Raw genomic sequence first — 20,951 nt, forward strand, 5'->3', positions numbered from 1 at the left:
GAGGGAGCTCTTCTTAATATTTTGACACCAAAATCATGTCGATACACCTTACCGACTGCGAGTAAAGCCACCCACGCTTTAACTTGACAGACTGTAAATGGTAAATCTAAAGAAAAAAATGAAAAGGAAAAAAGTATAGTTCAACTTTTGACCAATTAGTTAAATTTTCAACAACAAACAATTTCAAAAATTTCAATTTTAAAATAAAAAAAATATAATTCATCTAAAAAATCATGGAAAATATACATAAGGAGACCAATCCGTAATGCATGGATTTCTCCAAAAACGGTCACTTTTCTGTTGCCAGAAGTACGCACACACATACACATGTGCAAAATGCCAACCGCACTTAAAAAAATATGGCCGCCTCCATTGTTTTGTTTTTACAGGTTGCTTGAACAAATAAATAATTCATAATTAGACAGGATTTTGTGAAATGTTTGTGGAATAAAAAATTATTCGCCATGAAAGAGGTAGGTAGTATATTTATGAAAATATTTAATTACTTTTACCAACTCTCTGCGTGCGACAGGTATTCGACGCGTATGCGATGTAAACATAACCTTGAGTAAATATGAAGAAAATATTTTTAAAATTAATCAGCGGACATATTTTTTAAGTGCCGTTGGCACGCCACGCTCGGGAAGTTTTGAACTATACGTAAGTGTGATTTTGCAGATGCGTGTGTGCGTACTTCTAGCAACAGAAAAGTACTCATTTTCATTGCCACTATTTTGGTCTCCTTATCTATTCTCAATGTAAAAAATACGAATTTTCAACAAAAAAGTTGAATTCTTACCAAACAGTTGAATTTTCAACAATAGCAGAAATTAGTTTCAACCAAGCAATTTAATTGTCTAACAAAAAGCTGAATTTGCGTTCAAGAACATTACTTTTTGAACAAAAAATGCGAATTTTTAATAAAACACAGGAAAAATCCATTTTCAACCAAACATGTCATAGTTCAGCTTTCAGTTAAAAGTATTGATTTTTCAAACGAAAAAAGAAAAATTCGACAAAATAATTGAATCCTCAACCAAAAACAATTATTTTCAATCAAAAATTGCATTTTGAATCATAAAGGAAGATTAAAAATTTAAATCTTCCAGATTTGTTGTTAATTCTTAGAAAACTTTAAAAATTTCCATTCAAAATTAATTTTTCAAAAAAGAAAATCAGTTACAACTAATTCAGCATTTTGTACTGCTGAATTTTGTATTATTTTTTATTCTTTTAAATTTTTCTATACCTGAAAAATATCTTATAACATTTCCCTACTTTTTCCTAACATTAAAAAAAAATTCGCATACAATAGAAGAGAAATACAAAGAAGAGACGACCAAAGTTACGGTGTTTGTACCATATGTAATTCTAAATGCTATTTCTCTCACAATGATATTTGTTTCTGCCTAATTAGAACAAATCCATTAAAATCTTCCAGATTCTTTTTAGACTGTTTAGGAAATGTTTTAAAATTTTTTTCTAAAATTAATTATTCTCTTTTCAACCTTCCAAAATTCATATTTTTCAAAACTTTAAATGTGGTTTTCGGCTCGAATTATTAATATTTTCGGGTTTTCTCGGTTTTATTTGAATTACCTTATATTTTTTTGGGGTTTCCGGTTAGGAGACACCCGGGTTGAGTTTTTTTTAGAAACATGAGTAAAAGCAAAGTTGAAACCGCAGTTTTTGTCTGTGTATAAATAACAGTATTAAAAAATAGATAATAATGATTACACGGAAATGTCTTACCTGAACACTGAAACTCAAAGGAAAAGCACATGCCGATTTCATTGGGAACCTATCTAAAGTCAATCGATTCATTTGTTACAGATTGCAAGCTCCTAATTGTGAGATATAGAGAGGTTGGCATTGTATGCTTCCGGTAAGTCAACTATAACTATAGAATATAAGAGGGTGATATTTATGCTCTTTTATCCCTGAAGCTGAACTCTCCTGAACACTGAATAGTATGACAAAGAATTGGGGATAGAAGCCGAGTTTTCCTCATTTACCGAATTTCGAACTACCGCCCAGAGTCACATCGAGTCATCCGAAAACTATTCCTAGAAAGATAAAGTTACCGGTAGGTTCTTTCTTGTTTCTGCAAGTTTAGGAGTGATGATTAATATTTGAGCCAAAGTGGGTACTTGGTAGTCTGTTTAATGTACATACATGACAAAGAAAAATTGTTTGCTCATGATAACATTGTATAATACTGACACTGATGCAACCGAAACAAAGGAAGCAATGTGCCTTTGTTAAACGAATTTTATGAAATTAAATTCAAATTTATATTACATATAAAGTATTGAAGAGTATTAAAAACTCATTTTGGGCTATTTATTTGCGCTGTGGGAGCCACTTCATTTTCCAGCGCAGCGTTCGGCGGTGCACAACGCAAGTTAGGAGTGAATTCAGGTCATCTCTCGCATCGTCAGCTGGGATCGTCCTGTTTAGAAAGATTTTACCATTGGTGATGTTTAGAAATTGCGTCGTAGTAACATCATATCTACGATTCAACCTTCACCTCAAAGAAAGAGGAGAAAGAAAGGAAAATATTTCTTTAAAGATAATTCGCCACATGCACTGAAGTTACTTTCTAATTCGTATGATACAATATGGTCAATACCGTAAAAGCATAAATGTCAATATTTACGTTCAAAATGTCACAATTAGAAGCGTAAAATTACAATATTATGGCATATTAATATTCCGATTGGTGTAATATGTGCATATGTCGAAGGTCGAAAGCATATGACAATTAATATTTTGAATGTCATTTTGATAAGAATATTACAATATTATGATTATCATGATAGATATGTATATTAATTTCAATGTAACATATCATTGAATTTAAAATTATTTTAATATCTGTAAATATGAGATGCGAAACTGCACTATGTAAAGCATGTATTCATAAAAATATTAGAGATCCAGATGTTCCGACATGTTGTACTTTTACATATATCTCTTTATAAATGATTGAAATTATAAATATTATACATCCAGGAGGTTGAAGTAAATTTAGGTGAGAAGGAAATTGCAAGTATTTTCGAGATAGAACTTGCATTTTATTTACGACTCACAGCAATAAACTTACTGGCATTTTAGATTTTACATCTAGTGTCTTACGGACTTACGGTTTTTTGCTTCCGTTAATTCACTATAATTAGAGGGAATGTAATATGAAACGAAATAAGTGTAACTATTAACCCATTCTTGGGCAGTAGAATAGTAGATAACATCTTGCTCTTCTTTTTACGGAGTCTGCTACATGTTTTTGTCGCTTATGTTGATAATTGAGCAATACAAAGAAGAGACGACCAAAGTTACGGTGTTTGTATCATATGTAATTCTAAAACATCATGAAAGCAATGATTTGGGTGAAGGTCTGACAGTCCAGCAAAGGATTTACGCGCATGTGTATCTTTAAGAACTATAAAAGAAATTAATTATTGATGATCATAGCTTAAAAGAAAAAAATATTGCTTATGCCTTTACCGACTTAAAGAAAACGAATTAGAAACTGTCATTGTGGCGCCATCCATTAGGGAAGAGGGAAACTTTTTAAACGAAGGAATACTGTAATTTTTCGAAATTGCCAAATTATAACTGTTTTTGATCGGCATAGTGCAAAATTTAATTATATTTCGAAACGGTTATAAAATATTTAAAACCAAAAAGTTTGTAAATTAATAATTTAAGGGGGTGCATATGCATACGTAAAAGTTTCGATGTTTTTGCATTTTAAGTGTCTATATCAAACTATAACTATCGACTATATTTTCATATGCGAAAGCAACATTACAAAAAATGATATTAGTAAACCAATTAATTTTTTTTTAATACTATTATTATTATTATATAGTTATTGCTTATTAGGTGAATAAATATGTCTCCAAACTGCGCAATATTCCGTTTTTAGATCACTATATCAATTCACTCGTAAATTTCGACTTTCTTCGTTTGCTATAGCATAAAATAAATAATTTTAAGATGGTTATAAAAAAATAAATTACTCTAGTCAACACCTGAACGTCTTCTCGGATAAAAGACTTAATTATTCAAAATGCGATAGCTTCAAAAATAAGTATCACTACAGGGGTATTTTCAATTCTTAAACTTCTAAATTCGACAGTTTTTAAATAAAGGGCAATCAAAATTTACATTATTAATTGCTGAATCTCAAAAGCTTTTAATTTAAAATCGTAGAGCTTTTAAATTTTTGAAACTTATAAACAAACGTTTTAAATGTAGAATTATTTAACTTTTAAGACTTTCAACAGGAAATTGTATATAATCTCGAACATTTTAAATTTTGGCTGGTAAACGAGATCTTGAACTATTCGATTTCAAATGTTCAGAATTTATAAACGTTAAAGTAATAGGAAGCCTTCATTTTTAAATTGTGTAGTTCTAAATGATTTCAGAAGTAACTAAACTTTTTGGAACTTTCTAGTCCAGAACTATTCAAATTTTGAAGACTTTATAATTAATTTTTTTCAAATTTAAGAGCTACTTAATTAATTTTAAATTGCCCGATTCATCTATTTTCAATCTGAAGTTATTTAGTTTTTAAAGTTTACTGCTTAAAATTATCAATCATGAAGACTTTCAATTTGAAATCGAACTATTTTCATATTTTAATTAGAAATTATTTCATTTGGATTGTCAGGAATTAATCATGCAAAGGCTTACTTTCAAAATGTTATAAATTAAAATTTTTCAGTATATTGAAGGCTTTAAGCATAAAATAATTGCTCAATTATATTAAGTGTTTTCACCTAAACTTTTAAAATGTTCTAACATTTAATTTTGAAATTACAGTGAAACTCTTCTATAGCGCCGATTTGGCGGCTGACGGTGGGTGGGAACTAACTCATTATAGCCCGCTCCACTTTTGTTTGTTCATGTCTGAGTGCTCGCCTGAGTGACAACCGCAGATCTCGTGCAGCTCCTGTTACACCTACATAGGCCCCGGCGTCAAGTCTCGGAAGGGATATAGAAGGGAGGTCTATTGAAGAGTTTCACTGTATTTAGGTTGGGAAAAATGTCCATATTCCTGCAATTTAAAGAACAAAGTTGTTGAATCTTCAAGGTTTCAATATTATCAATTTACAATTGTTAAAAGCTTTATTAATTCTTTAATTATACAATTTTGAATTCTTCTCATGGAAACTTATTCTAGATTTTAGATTATGGAACTTCAGACCAATTCCCTTTACAATCAGACAAGAGTTCTGGTTTAGGGAGTTTGAATGATTTGGAAGTTAGATACCCAGTGGGCTCAAAATTTGGCGACGTCTTTGCGACATCGTTACGACATTTTTCGACAACTTTACGATTTCTTATGTCCATGTCGTTCAGGTGTCTTTCCGATATCGTAAATATGTCGTATGATCTGACGATGTCTTTCCGACATCGCAAAAACACCGTAACGACATGGGCACAGGATGTCATGAAGTTGTCGTAAAGATGTTGTAACGATGTCGTAAAAACGTCGCCAAATTTTGTGCCCACTGGGTATATCATTCTATGTTGAAAATAAAGAAACACATGTGTCACAGTTTATTCTAATTTTTTTGCTGTGTTACAATTATTCGAAGATTATCTACGAATTTTTAAAAATTGACCGGAAGCCATTTGATAAATTAAAAAAATTATAAAATTTAAGTTTTTTCTCGTAAAGACGTAAATGATGCAAGATATCACAACAGATAGAGAGAGGAGAGAGGGGAGGAGTGGGGTGTTTTTTCAGAACTTATCCAGATGTTTCAACTTTCGTTTGAACATTTTTCGTACTTTTCGTTTTTCAGAAAAAAATGCAACAATACGATTTTTCCAAAATAATTTGTTTTCAATGTGAAGCAGTGGTTTGCCAAGAACGAAACTCTAAAAATAATTATTCAATACTTTCAGCCGTTTTGCAAACCAACGAAAAAACTTTATTAAAAACAAAAAAAGAAATCCGAACATTTTTTTATTTAACAACAAAATATCTATTATTAATTTCAGTAAAAATTGATGGAGGCTCCTAAGCACACTTACAAAAAAAATAATTCAGGTCAAAATTGTTTATTTAACAGTAATCCTAATGATCAAGGTCTCATTTTATTTTTCGGCGGATTCTCTAAATATCTATTTAGGTTGATTTTATTTCAAAAAATAATTAAAAAATCATAAACTCATTATTGTTGTGAAAAATCATAGTTAAAATTGTAATTAACACCACCCAAATAGAATTGTTGAGAATCCTTTAAAGAATAAAATGAAGCCTTGATCATTAGGATTAAATAAAAGTTGGACCTTTTCTCTAAAGAGAAAGGAAAAACTGAACCTTTAAATAACTACTGTTAAATAAACAATTTTAACCTCAGATTGATTTTACGTAGTGTACATCCTTTAACTGTAACCTAGACTTTTCTTTACATTTTTCCTGATTTGAAATGGAATTGGTATTTCAGTTTTAAATTAAATCATTTTATCTTATATGCGATTGTGGCAATTGCCGAAAAAAATTTAAAAGGTATAAAAAAAAGAATTAATTGGCAGGCTTGAAAATAAAGTTTCCAAATTTTGTCATTCTCATGTCTTGAAATTAAAATTTAAACCTACAGAATACATTTTTTTTATTTGGAGAGAAAAAAGAAGACTTTATCTTATGCAATACCATGCAATCTCATGTAATCTTTTACAATACCTTGTAATTTCCCCGTACGAAAAAATATTTTTAAGGATTTTAAATAGATTTCAAGGGTTTTCCAAATATTTTAACTAACTTAAAAAGATTTCATGGATTTTTAAGCAATTTCGAAACATTTCAAGGGAGTTTAAAGGATTTTTAAGATTTCCATACAGTTTTCATATGGATTTCAATTAAATTTGAAGAGATTTTAAAGATATCAAGATAATTTACAGATTTTTTTCTGGGTAAAATTAATTTGTGCTCAATCGCTATTTTTTGTGTACTTACATTTGAGATTGTGACTGGTATCAAATAAATCCTCCCTTTTTGTAGTTTCTCTAACTTTTTCATCAATGCAAGATGAATTCCCTATAATCCATGGAATCTTTTGCAATCCCATCCAAACTTCCAATGTAGTGTACAAGAAAATACTGAGTCATTAACCACTCGAATAAACAATTCGGTTTTACAATTTGAATAATACTTCATATTTAAATATTTTAACTAATTTCAAAATGACATAATAGAAAAATGCCCCGTCATGGAACAAATTCACTGTCATTTCCCGCTTCCGCACCTACATGCAGTCAGCATGCAGTAACCGGTGCATACGTATAATATCTAATATTCATAGCGCATAATACATAGTATGTAAAATATGACTACAAATTATTACATATTAGTAATTAATTAAATAACCGATTGTAATTGCTCTAATTTTTGCAAGTACGATAATTACGACTCAAACAAAACATGCTCTTATATCAACCACGTGACATCCAGATCTAGCTGTTCACTAGTCTCATAGTATATTCTTATCTCCAACTTTCCTCGCTCGAAATCGAGCTTGAAATGAAGATACTGTAGTTGAGCAGGTACCCAAATCGGCGCCCCTGGGTTTGGCAGGGCCCAATAGGTAGCATCAGGTAGAAAAAAAATAAGAGTGAGAAGGTTCTCCAAACTCGAAGTGCTCGCTAAGTGGCGGTTGAAACTGTACAGTTGTGTGACGTTTTCTGCAGGCGTAGGAAAAATAAGAGTGCGAAATGATAAGATTAGGTCGGTTATTAGCAGTTGCAGGTATGTCTCTTATGACAGTTTACTGCGTTCATTGAATACCAGATTCATTCCTACGAAATAATGTAGTTGATTTCCTAATGAATGGGCTGCACATAAAATAATATCGTGGAAAAAAGTGAAAGTGATTCTGCCTAAACTAAGTAAGTTTACTCTTGATACATTTTGTTACTTAAATATTTGTTATAGATGAGAGAGAAAAAGTATGAGGAACGCACTAGCCTTTACGTTCGCATTCACGCTTTTGCAATTTCTGTTGCTTGTAAAAAGTGTTGACTATGGGTGCTCGATATTTTGTACTTGCGATACATGGTACGGTCTTAAACGCGCAACATGTGCGAATAAACGGTTGTACAGCATAGAAACAGGAATTTCGGGTCTTGTGGAAGCAATTGATTTTTCAAACAACTCGATTTCATCTTTGGCAAACTACGAACTCGCGGTAAGTTTTTTTGAATTTTTACATTCATCCTTATTTTTTCTTCTACATATTTCGTTATTCTGGCTTGATGTTTGTAGGAGGTATTTTTAACTGAGAGCATGGGTGGATGATGTTTCTTCGGGCCCTGAGGTCTTCATATATTGTCTTGAATTATGTGTGTGAAAATAACACATTTGTCAGTGTAATTGATCGGATGAACGTAGATAACAGTCAAAGTGATTTGCATGCAATAATTATGAACGCAAATAAATGGTCATTTTGTTAAATTGTAATCTGAATCTACTTCACCTCGCATACAAATAAATACGTATAATATTGAGTAAGTTTCCATATATCATGCAAACCATTTTTGGATAAGCATAAAACTATATGTTTTTAAGAAAACTTTCTAACGTTACCTGCAGCTTTTTTGTAGAATGTAATATGCAATGCATTTATCCATCATGCATATCTGAAAATAGTTCTTTTACAATTAAAAGATACGCTTTTTTAGGCACTATCTATAGTTACGAAATTTTCCGTAGCGTTAGCTTTGAACAAGGAGGAAAAGTGGTTAGAGTTATAGGAAACTCCATAACCATATAGACAGTGCGTTTTTTGATCAATTAACATCTTTTTATCATTCAATACAATCGTGTTGCAAATCTTTGATTGTCATAAGAGAATAAATAAAAAAAGTATCCTATCCGAAAAACATATGTGGTTCAAAAATTTGTTCAAATACAATTAAATTTGGAAAAATCAAATTAAAAATAAATCAATAACATTTTTTTGTTATGGGCTGTTCAACAAATATGTAACGCTATTATCTGAGAATTTTTATACATAACGCTTTTTCTGTAGTGATTGTGTACTGTCTATACTCTATAGCTTCAACATTAGCGTAAATCTTGAATGTTGAAGAATTAAAATTTGAAAAGATTTACAGAAATTATTTGTTAACACATTATTTAAATCATAAGAATTTTGCGGGATTGGACCTATTGCTCCACTTCAAGTATAACTAAAACTTGTTCAAGATGCTCTCCTTTCGTTAATAACGTTCGCCATAATTGTACGGCTTTTATTTTTTCTTCCTTTCTCCAACGAGGTTTTTTGTAAATTCACATCCGCCAAGTTGTTATAATTTAAAAAATTGGTTAATACATACCTTTTCTACAAACTTATTTTCAGTACTCCTAACCAATTAATTTAAATGGTTATTTTTCCATTTTGCTTGGCCAAGTTTTTGCTTCACAAATGTTTTTTTGTGGAATTTCACTGCTGTTTATACAAAATATAGAAAAATATGGCTAATAACTGGAAATAAGATTCAGTGGAAAGTTAAAGCTAGTTTCAATAGATACATGAAATTCATTTTTTTTTAATTTCGGTACCAATAACGGGATCTGGAAAAAGAGGCTATTCGTACCGAAATTTCGGTACGAATAGCCAGAGTGTTGTGGCTTAAACAGGCATAGGTACCAGCTCTGCCGCAAAGATGGAAAATTAATTTTGTATTTGTATGATAATATGTACAACATTTTTTAGACTATTAAAGATATTATAATTTCCTAAAAACAATAGAACAAGAGAATATTGCCGTGCACTTATAATTAAAATTTTACGTTAATTGGATCACTAGATTTCGCTGTAGCCGTGTACAAATGACAAACCAGAATTATTTAATTACATGGCAGCACTAATATTTCATAAACAAATAAAGTTATCATAAATAATTGAAGCATATTTTGCATTACCAGTTAAAGTTTGGCGCTAATCGTTATCATTAAATTTGCTATAGACATGAACAAAAGTGAAAGAGCAATTTTTATATTTTCTAAGATCCCTACCATTTTTTTTTAATTAATGAAGGTATTGTACATTCCTGAAGAAAATCACTATAAAATGATGTCTTGTATTTTCAGTCCAATAATAGATTGCTATCGCAAATCTTGATAATTTATAACTAAAGTATTAATTTTATTGAAGATTATTTATATTTTCTTTAATACCATTGAATTCTTTTAAATGAAGTAAATAAGTTTAGCTGCAATCGCGAGAATTGTTATGCACATGTATACTTTATTATAGAAATTAGGGTGATACATTTTATAAGGGGAAGAAAACAATTCTGTTTAATCTAAATGCATGCGTTCTGTTGTAGATACATTTTTATGTATAAATTATTAAATTTAATTTTGTATTTGTTGAAACCAATAATTTTTTTAAATGCTCAGCGCTGATATGTTTTATCACTAGTCTTGGGAATTGAGATCAGAAAGATATAGATAATCTGACTCAAATGTATCCTGGGAGTGTGAATCATTGCAAAGGAACATATTTTCAGCATTACAATTTCGTAGTTGAAATTGTCCCGCCGAATAATTTTTAAAGTATCGAAGTATATAACGTATCTCGCAATTCCAAAAACATATTATGAAAAAAAAAAACAGAATCGATTAAACATTTTTAGTTATGAAATATTTATTTTTGGTAGGGAATATATGGAATAACAGTAAATAATATAATTTCAAGAAAGCGATAATCTAACTTTAGGAATGACTTGACGTAAAACCCGAGGTTGTTGTTTCTGAGTTTTGAATAGTAAATAAGTATACTACATACGTCGACAACTAAAAAACTTACCCTGATAATGACATTCGGTCGCAAAACAGAAGATTTCCATAGAAAAAAAGAGTTTTAACTGATACTTTTTATTCAGTTAACAAAAAAGTGGGGTCGAGAAGTTCACGTTTTTTTAAACAAAATTTAATTACTCTTGTAATCGTCTTTTTCCTCTATGTCAATCATTTTCAGCCGTATAGCTACGATTTTTTATTTAGAAATATGTAAATTAAATAATTTTTATTTCATAATTAAAGGAATTTGATTGGAACTGAAAGTTAAAATATACTGTGAATACTTTGTGAATTTGACATCGCTTGTTTTAAAGGCTTTTTAATTGTTTGATATTAAATGGGGAGATACTAAATAGCACAAATCTTGGGGTAATTTATTTGAAATTAGAGTACAAAATTTAATAATAAATTAAAAAATTACTGAAATCTAATTTTTCCAGGCCGCTGGATTAACGAAACTTAGATACCTTAATTTTTCGGAGAATGGAATCAACGAAATTGGTCTGGCGGCTTTTGCGAAGCTCACCGAGTTGGCTGTTTTGGATTTGTCCAGAAATCACTTGAATTATCTTTTACCAGATACTTTCGCACAAAATACAAAACTGAGGATATTAAAGCTTCAGAGGAATAATTTTAACTTGCATTTTCCTAAATTAGGATCTTCAAGTATCACTGTAAGTATACAGTCAATTGAATTGAACAATTTAAAAGGGAAGACTTTAATAGATATTTTAAATTGAAATGTTAGATATTCAATAGTTTGAGATAAAAAGGGTTATAACTGAACAATCATAAGATTAAAGTGCTTATAAATGAATTTATTTATAGTAGAACCTTCGATTTTATAGAAGTTGTGCAGATTTAGAAACCAAAGAATTAATTAAAATTCTACTAGAATTGCAAAGTATTGTCGCTTTTTGACATACGAATATAGGAAAGTGCAATGAATAATAAAAAGTTAATGGTGCTTAGTACTGTTCTATTGTCTCAAGTGTCTATCATTGACCTTTGTTCTAGAATCATTAATTTGGTAAAACAGTACGAAGGAAAAATGAAAAAAGTGGTCAGCTTGTAATTTAAAATGTAGAATTTTATAGAATTAGCCATTTAGAAAATTTTATTTTAATATTTACAGGATCTTGACCTCAGTGAGTGCATAATTAGCTATTTACCTGCAGATTCCTTCAGTAATTTGAAGGAATTGAGTAAATTGGATCTTTCAAAAAATGTGATGATTCAACTTAATAGTAAAGTCTTACAAAGTGTTCTATCTTTAAAAACAATTTTGTTGGATAGGTGAGTCTAAGTTATAAATTTTTATTTTATTTTTACCTATAGAATAAGTTTCATTAACTTGATCTAGTTAATTCCCAACGAGTAACAATTACCTTTTAATTGATTTTTAATTAATTAAGCTATTTGAAATCTAGACTTTTATTCTTGTACTAGACGTTCTCATTAATATTTCGTACTAAATTGATCGACCTGAATGAAGTGACTAATAACTATTTTGCAAGTGAAATGATCATCCTTATTTAAGTGGCTTTTACCTTGTAAGCTATGTCGATCGATAATTCATTCTTGACTCAGAAACCGAATAATTAATAATTGAAGACTAGTGAAATTTTGTTTTGAATAAATTAATTCCAAAAGCTGTTTATATTTTTTTACAGAAATCCCTGGTCTTGTAATCGAGTGATGCAAGACCTTCAAGCCTACTTGCTCAGTAGAAAAGTAAAATTCACCCCTTTTTGTGAATTCGCTGGACCAAAGAAGTTTGAGAAGATGATTCAACTTGAAGCCCCACTTAAAAAAGTATCCAAACTTCATCCTCCACTGGAAGAAAAAACACCAAAGCCAGAGAAGGGTTGGAATTTAGATTTCATAAAAAAGGATAATGAAAATACCCTCAAGACTTTAAATACCATCAACTTCACTCGAAATTTGGACGATATAGAAAATTCGATAAGAAATACTTCCCCCTATTGGTTCATCGGAATCGGATTTCTCCTTGGAAGTGCATCAACCCTGACTTTGATCTACCTCTGGTTTTCCGCAGCCTTATCCTGCAGACTTATGAGCGTCCAAAGCCGAAATCCCCTGGGGTCGATAAATATCTCTTCCCAAAGAACATCTCTATTGCAAAATATCTGGCGCTACAACGAAGTAGACGCTGATGATGCCTCTGAGTCCCAAATTTGTCCAGGAACTCCGCCACCTCCTTATCGAGAGGTGATGCTCCATCGAAATTTGTATCCTTGCGCCCGACGAGGTTGAGACCAGCATTTTTATTGAAAAAAGATTATCAGGGAATAATCTTTGACTTTGACAATAATAATTTAATTGTAAATTTCTTCAGACAGTATATTAAATCAGTCAGAGTATTTTTGATTGGTTAGATGATGGCAACGTACGAAACACGTGATCGAGTGGCGTAGATATAGTTTTCAGATTATGGAGAATTTGCAATTTGAGAATAGTTTCGAAAACGAGATTAAAGGAGGATTTTAAATTGTTTATCGTTCATGGCTAGGAAGCATCTTCAGAAATTTCATACGAAATTCGGATCGAAATTCGTAGATTGTATTGAACTCTTGGCTGAACTGAACTTTAACTGAAGAACTGAATTTAATTTATTTCTAGTAAATTTTAAATAAATCAATTTAATTTTAAGAAATAAAAGTCAATTTTTAATTAATTCAAGTGAATTCTCCTGAATTAAAGCAGGCTCAAGTTATCCAATTAATTCAAGAAAAATTTTAATTAGTTCAAGTGAATTATGGTAAAATGAAATTTGTTCGTGTGAATTTCAAATATCAGTAAATTATGGTGCAATTGAGTGATTTCTTGTAAATTTCAAATTTAGCTAAGTAAGTTCTAAATGGATTAAATGGGATTTTATACAATTTAATTTAATTTTAATAAACTTAACTGAATTTCAGATAATTCTGGTGAAATCAAGTGGGTTGATGTGCGTTTCAAAAAAAAAAAAAAAATGAATTAGAAATGAATTTACCTGAATTTCCATAAATGCATGTACATCTTATAGGAATTCAACTAGATATGTTTTCCAGTAACATTCAAATAAATTAAAGTAAATTCCAAATAAATTGAGTGCATTTCGATTAATTCAACCGTGTTTCTGCAAATTATGCTGAAATAAAGTCGCTTTATTATGAATTACAAATTAAGTAAGTTTTAAATGATTTCTTCAAGTAAATTTTAACGAAATTGCAAATTATTCAATTTAATTTTACTAAATAAACGTGAATTAAAACGAATTCAGCCCAATCTCGGTAAATTTTCATGAAATAAAATGAGTATGTAAATTTCAAAGTAATGTAGTTTTAAAAATAATTTTAAATTACACCGAACCCGCGGTTTAAGAATTCCTAGAACTGCTGGCCCACGCCGTTCCTCAGCTCCAATTGTAAATGTTTCCGATGGCCGAGACTGATTACGTTCGGAAGGGCTCGATTGAGGATCAAGATCACTTCACCCCCCCCCCCCCCCCCCCCCCCCCCGTGTTCTTAAATCGCGTATTAGGTGTAATTGATATGAATTTAAGGTCATTTTAAACGAATAAATGTAAATTCAAGTAATTTCCAGTGACATCCAATGGATTCGAGAGTAATTCCAATGAGTGAATTAAATTTTAATGAATGCAAATAAATTGCTAACTAATTCCGATTAAACATCAGACTAATTCAAGTAATTTTAAGTAAATTCTGCTAAATTAAACGTTCGTTAAACTGCATTGAATTTAATTCACTAGAACTTGATCGAATTCAGTTACAAGTTTATTAGCTCAAACTTAGCTGTCAAATTTAGATTAAAAAAGTACTTTGAAAAGTCCGAATTGCTAACACTTGGTAAGAATGTTTTATTTCTTATCAAACAATAAGTGCGATGACATTAAATATCCATTTGAATCAATCTCACGCGTCCAATTTTGCCCTCTTACAGTTATGAATATAAAACGTGCATTCAAAGTTTAATTAGTCCTGAGTTTTTTTAATCGCACCCATTTTAAAGTTTTAATAATTATTTTAGTACATAACGGCAAATTTGAAGTTTTCGAATTCATACGAATTGATTTTTTTTTACCAACAAAAATAATAGGTAGGTAATTACGGAATTATTAAAAAAATTTATAATAATATTAATCAGAATTGTTTAGAATTCAATAATTATTGAAAAGTAATTACATTTACATTGTTTAATAATTCTAGACGAATATGTTAGTAAATTAGTTTACGGCCAGCATAATGTGTTGTATTAAATAGAATTTGTACGAACTTTTAAAAATTACACCTAGAAAACCTGGAAGTCATAGAAATCGGAACTCAGCCTTCAGCAGCAACCCTGAAAAAAAGTATTCACAGCAGATCCTGCTTTTGAATTCGAAAACTAATTTTCGAGTTCAACAGTGGTCGACTTTACCTACTGCGATGAAACGTATTCCTAGAGTATAATACTACAAGAGATAAGTTTCTAGTCCTTTATTTTTCTAGTAGCTATAGAAACTGTCGCGTCTTTGTTGACGCAGATTAGAAGTAATTAAACAGAAACTAGTTTTTAATAAAATATAATAAAAAATTATCACATCGAAGTTCGTAACTATCCTTCCTATCAACAGCAATTAAATTTTAGATTGAGAATAATATTCTTAAATATATATTTGTATTAAAATATACTTTATACAACCGACAAAAATTAGGAGGCATCCCTCTCTTATTATTAGATAAATTTTTACTATGTTTAATCAGGTATCTTCGTCCTCACTGTTATCCGGCAGTGATAATCATTGAGTAGCTGCAACGTTATTCTCATCCGTGTTTTGAGCAGTCTCGATATGGATTGTTTTGCCCCCAGTCGCAGCAATTATACTCTCAGTCAAACCGTGGCTGTACCTTGTACCCCGGAGATTTGTAATCACACTCGCGTTCTGATTACAGCCAGAAGGAACTAAATCGACTGGCAAAGCCATCTGTATATCTTCTACGATCCCGTTTACTACCTCTAGGATTAATTTCAAACGATGACTAGAACCGTTTGGCGCTGTCATCTCGACGTGACGAGTCACAGTAAACTTTGGTGTCTTTCCGTAAGTCCAGTCCCAGGAACTAAAATCGCTGACGAGATTATTGATACCTGCAAACAGAAATCATCACATAAGCAGAAAGCGCCTTCTGCGTATCGAGGCGATCCACGGAAAAAAGAAGCTTCGATATACTGACAGAATTACCAATTTTATCAAGAACATTCATTGAGATCGTCCAAAATGCTTTCTTTAAACAAAAGGAAAAAGCGTAACGTGAGTAGTTTACGAATGAACCCTAAGTAACAAAAACTACATATCTTAATATTTTTTGACAAAAATAGAATTGCCAATTTCGATTTTCAGATAAAGTTTTCGCCATTCAGACTATTGCTCCATGTTTGACGGTTTGAATGTTTAAAACAATCGAATAATTTCCACGTTTAACTGATTAGACAGCGAACTTGTAGGAAAGTTCAGTAGGTTAAACTTTCCACCATTTTCAATTTCTTTTTGAATTGAACTTAATAATTCAGTTTTTCAGGTTAATATTCAAAACAAAGGACTTAATTTGAAAACACCTGAAACACGGCTTTAGTTACAAGAAGAAGAAGAAGAAGAAGAAGAAGAAGAAGAAGAAGAAGAAGAAGAAGAAGAAGAAGAAGAAGAAGAAGAAGAAGAAGAAGAAGAAGAAGAAGAAGAAGAAGAAGAAGATGCAGCACGAAGGAATAATAAGGAGGCCCAACTGACAATGGGAAACCTTTCGAAACTGGCAATAGAAACATTACCGCAAGTGGTAGACACATTGCAGGAAAATCTTAAACTTTCGTGCGCAGGTGTCCTCTTCCTATACATGGAAAAGTGTACGAGTGAGAAAGTTTGTCAAAATGACGCGATCTTAGGCAACTAGATCGATTATATTTTTAAATGTACAGGTTTTTTCAAGATGAAAATTGTTTGGAAGTGTTAGAAAAGACAGTATTCTTCATTCCAACGTACGATTTCAAAAATAATAATGTACTACAATTTCAAGATATCATGAGCAAACAATTTCATTATAGCCTACATACTTACCACTTTTAGAATGCACTCTTTTAACTTTACAAGTCTTGAAGCTGAAGTCCTTCACTTAACCAGATCAATAGACACTTTCATAATTTAAATAATTATAACTTGAAATTGAACAATTTTGCCACCTGTATCAAAACAAACGAAAACTTTCTCACTCGCACACTTTTGCATGTATACGAAGAGGACAACTGCGCACCTGCGCACGAAAATTAAGATCTGCCTGCAATGTGCCTAGCACTTATGGGAATGTTTCTATTCCCAACAGGCGAAACGAAGTTAGATCTCCTTATTAATCCTTTGTGAAAAGAAGGCAAAAAAGCATTTCTTCAACTGTATCGATAACAGACTTCACAGACCAAAATGTTTTGAGAATATGGCAACTAAGGAGATTTGAACGAAAATAAGAAGTAATCTGTTTAAATAAAATGAATGAGGGGACTATCTTTAATTTAATTTTAAGCGGTTTAAATTCCTAACATTTCCATTGAAAATATTACAATTTCAATAAAATAGGATTAATTTTTCACCAAAGAAGTCAAATTTTCACCAAAATAGGCTCATACCGACTATTTAAAACTAAAAGTCAAAGCATCGACAATTATTATTTGGTAATTGTGAATTCCGTTTATTATTTCTGTAAATTCAATATAATTTACTCAAAAACTATGTTAAGTACGAAAATTACTAAAAAATAATGCAGCTACGGCGGCACAATGTCAAAATTGTGTTTCTGCAAAGCTTTATGTTGAAGGAAACAAAAAAGAACGTAACGAAAGGTTCGTTACGTTTATTTTCGTATTTAATTGGAAAATACAAAAAATGCCCCTTAATTTCGTTCGAATCCCGCGTAAAAATTTTATTTTTAATGATTGATTTAATACTTTTTCTTAATTTGCATTAAATTTTAATCTAAGCTACCCTCAAAATGTATTTATTATTTTGATAAATGTATATTATTGCAATTCATAATACTCAATGGTATTGAAACAGACGTATTTTAATTTTCTTATTTTTATAATTTAAAAAAAGTGTGCAACTGCATACTGTAAAAACAAACAATTTTGTTATTAAACATCTTATTGCAAGTTGTGTCTTTTCCATAAATTTAATTTGTTTATTTTCAATGTTATTTTTTTACGATTTGAACCAAAAATACTAATCCTAGCGTTGAGCGATTCTAAAAAAATAGTAAATATAATTCAGCCGAAAAATTTGGTTAAATAAAATGTTATTGTAGCTTGTGTCATTTTTCAAAACAAACATTTAGAACGAATTTATAGATATTTCTGGTTTGAACCACTTGTGTCTTCATTTTTTCTTTTCTGTTGTGTTTTTTAAAAGAATATAATTCTTTAATTTTTAATGCTATTTTTAAGAGTAAACCAAAAACTACGCGTAATATCAAAAAATTGTTATTGACAGACCTGTAGTTCTTTTTTGCTGAAGCAACTTTTGTGTATTAATTTTTCCATCGCTTATGTCGTTTGTCGAAAAACGCAATTCTTTTATATTTAATTTTATGTTTTACAATAAAAACAAAAACTGTATACCGTTAAAAAATTATGGTAATCATTAAAATGAAATAATTGCTGCTAACTTTATAAAGATTATACAAACAGAAAAAGCCAAGAAAATTAAAACAACGAAAAATAATCAAACTGTAGGCCCTGACTCAATCTCAAATTTCGTTCTTCAGAAAAAAGGCGAAGACCCATGCCATCCAATTACTCGCGCAAACTATCACCCGGGGAAAACTCGACCCTTGAACCATTTTTTTTAGAGAAATGATAACAATTGCAAAGTGCCGTTTTGGAGTTGAAATAATTCAATCATATTTGGCATTCATTGCTCTACTTTCAACTTACAATGTGTCATTCCCTTTTTTGAGCGCGGAGTTTTAAATACATAATCGCGAAATGCTAAGTGTTGAATTGTGTGTTGTATAGGATCAATTGAATACCTGGGAACCAGTCTTCCGTGGGATTTATCATTTGGAACCCCTTTTGTTTTTGAACAAGATTGTAGCCTCCGTCTTCAAGGACGAGAGCCTTTGTTCGAAGATATTCCCAGCCAACGGCATTCAGCAATTTGTCTGTTCTGATGTGACTATTCACATCGGTCAGGTTTTTAACTAGCGAACGCGTTGATTGTGTTGCATTCGTTGTGATTCCAGTCTGAAATATCAATTTAGTCTTATTAAATAATTGTGGTTAAAATCAATTTAAATTCATTTGACAAACAATGAAATATTACCTCTTTCTTTTCAAGAGCCATACTCAGGGCACGTTTGTTCACATCTACGAGTAAAGTGCAATGGTGATAGGCATTGGGTCTTCCTAATTTGGCTGCAGTTCCAGAAACCTTTTCTGATGTTAAGAAAATTAATGAACCAATAAATTCGTGTGATTGTGAATATAAAAGTGCGATTAATAACTTATTAAATACAATTTCTATCATTTATACTTTCTAACGTGATTTTGATGACCAATCAAATTTATTTTGAACTTATTGGCACATTGCAAGGCTTTCTGAGCTTAAAATTCCCAGACATACAATTACATAGTTTCAAAGGATACTTTGAATTCATTTTGCACCACGATATCTTCCCTCTTATTCACAGTAATCTTCAATCCCCACTCTCGAAAGATAGCCCTGGTAATGATGTCCAAGTTGTATCTCCTATTATATCTCTCCCTTGGCGTAAAAAAAGACATATTCAAATTGCCAGCATCATGATAAACAGTTCCACCTCCACTATTTCTCCTCGCCAGTGCAATTCCATTATCTTCAACTGCCTGTACATTCGCCTCCATCCACGGATTCTGATGTCTTCCGATCACAACACACGGGTCGTTTTTCCACAACAACAAAATATGATGATTCTTCAAATCATGATTTCTATAAAACCAGTCCTCCAGAGCTAAATTTGTGTGAATATCTGTCGACTGGGAGATGAAAACAGACTTCTTGATTTCCTCTTCTGGAACCTCATTAACTTCACTTTGTGTAGAAACTTGTCTAACGCTCTGAACTGCGTTTCTGAAAACAGCCCTCACAGCCCCTCCTTTGCAAATCGCAGACATTCTCAAAAAAATAGGTACTATCTCATTCACTATCAGTCTTTTGCCCTTGAATACCGAATTCTCAATTGTCAAATTAGAATACTCACTTTTGATTTGGCTTTATTGAAAGGAATTTCAATATAAATACGGGTATCCGTTCGATTTACAAAAAGTGTGGTTTTATAACAACACTTGGCGACGGAAATAGATCGAGTCAGTCTTTTGACCTTGAGTATAGATTTCCGATTTGAAGGTTAGAAAAATCGAAATATGAATTTTGGATTAACTGTTTTTTTTTTTTTTTAATTTAAAAAGAAATTTAGTTGTAAGAGTCTCTTATAGCTGGTGCTATTTACTTTAAAGAAATAGACCAAAAAAACAGCGTTTGGGCCTTCAGATTTTAAGGTTAGGTCACTGAGAAGAGATGAATCTTGATGAAACAGGTATCAGGAACTTTGACTCGAACTCGCTGGTTCCTCCCCTTGTATTAGGATGACTTCACTTACTTTTCGAAGTCGGATGTCACTCTAGTGACAAAAACAAGAGGAGACGTCAGATTTGCTCGAAGTTATGGAGATGAGATAGTCGTGGAGTGCAATCGTTTGATGCAACCACTTCCAAGTTTGGTCCAGCGAGTTGATCCTGTACCTGATACCCAAACAGTCTCGGCAGTCCGTTTGCATTCCTCCGTGGGCTGACAGATTGAAAAATGAAAAGGAACTTCTCTCGAAAAAAATTGGAGAAAAAGGTATGTTTGGTTGCGAATTCACGAACTGTCACTCAGCACTTGCCAAAGAATAAATTATATTATTCGATGATTTGCAGAGGGATTTTTTGGCACAGGTGCAAAAAAAACTCTCGAAGTTCATTCCAGCACTTTGAAAGACGAAGTGAAAATCTAGCTCGTTCGGTTTTTGTGTTTTATCAGGGCGTTTGTAAAACGGTGGGG

General features: G+C 31.3%; 2 protein-coding genes across 5 annotated transcripts; one reads left to right on the top strand and one right to left on the bottom strand.

The window, feature by feature from the left end:
• The first annotated feature begins 7,472 nt into the window (after window positions 1-7,472).
• Window positions 7,473-14,332, top strand: LOC117180883 (probable leucine-rich repeat receptor-like protein kinase At1g35710). Of its 4 annotated transcripts, none has more exons than XM_033373452.1 (5): window positions 7,473-7,889; window positions 7,955-8,207; window positions 11,269-11,502; window positions 11,964-12,124; window positions 12,502-14,332. In XM_033373452.1, the coding sequence occupies exons 2-5, from the start codon at window positions 7,971-7,973 to the stop codon at window positions 13,103-13,105; spliced, it is 1,236 nt and encodes a 411-aa protein (XP_033229343.1). In that variant the 5' UTR covers window positions 7,473-7,889; window positions 7,955-7,970; the 3' UTR covers window positions 13,106-14,332. The 4 variants fall into 4 exon arrangements, with proteins under 4 accessions (XP_033229343.1, XP_033229344.1, XP_033229342.1 ...); XM_033373453.1 differs by having other exon boundaries at window positions 7,473-7,747; XM_033373451.1 differs by having other exon boundaries at window positions 7,474-7,883.
• Window positions 14,333-15,315: 983 nt separating this feature from the next.
• On the bottom strand, window positions 15,316-20,532 carry LOC117180884 (lipoyltransferase 1, mitochondrial). Its single transcript, XM_033373454.1, has 4 exons — window positions 19,517-20,532; window positions 19,194-19,301; window positions 18,901-19,114; window positions 15,316-15,982 (listed from the first exon to the last, which is right to left on the bottom strand). Exons 1-4 carry the CDS (start codon window positions 20,021-20,023, stop codon window positions 15,633-15,635), a joined length of 1,179 nt encoding a protein of 392 aa, XP_033229345.1. The 5' UTR covers window positions 20,024-20,532; the 3' UTR covers window positions 15,316-15,632.
• Between the last annotated feature and the right edge of the window lie 419 nt (window positions 20,533-20,951).

This window comes from Belonocnema kinseyi, chromosome 9, assembly GCF_010883055.1.
Source record: "Belonocnema kinseyi isolate 2016_QV_RU_SX_M_011 chromosome 9, B_treatae_v1, whole genome shotgun sequence".
Taxonomy (NCBI): domain Eukaryota; kingdom Metazoa; phylum Arthropoda; class Insecta; order Hymenoptera; family Cynipidae; genus Belonocnema; species Belonocnema kinseyi.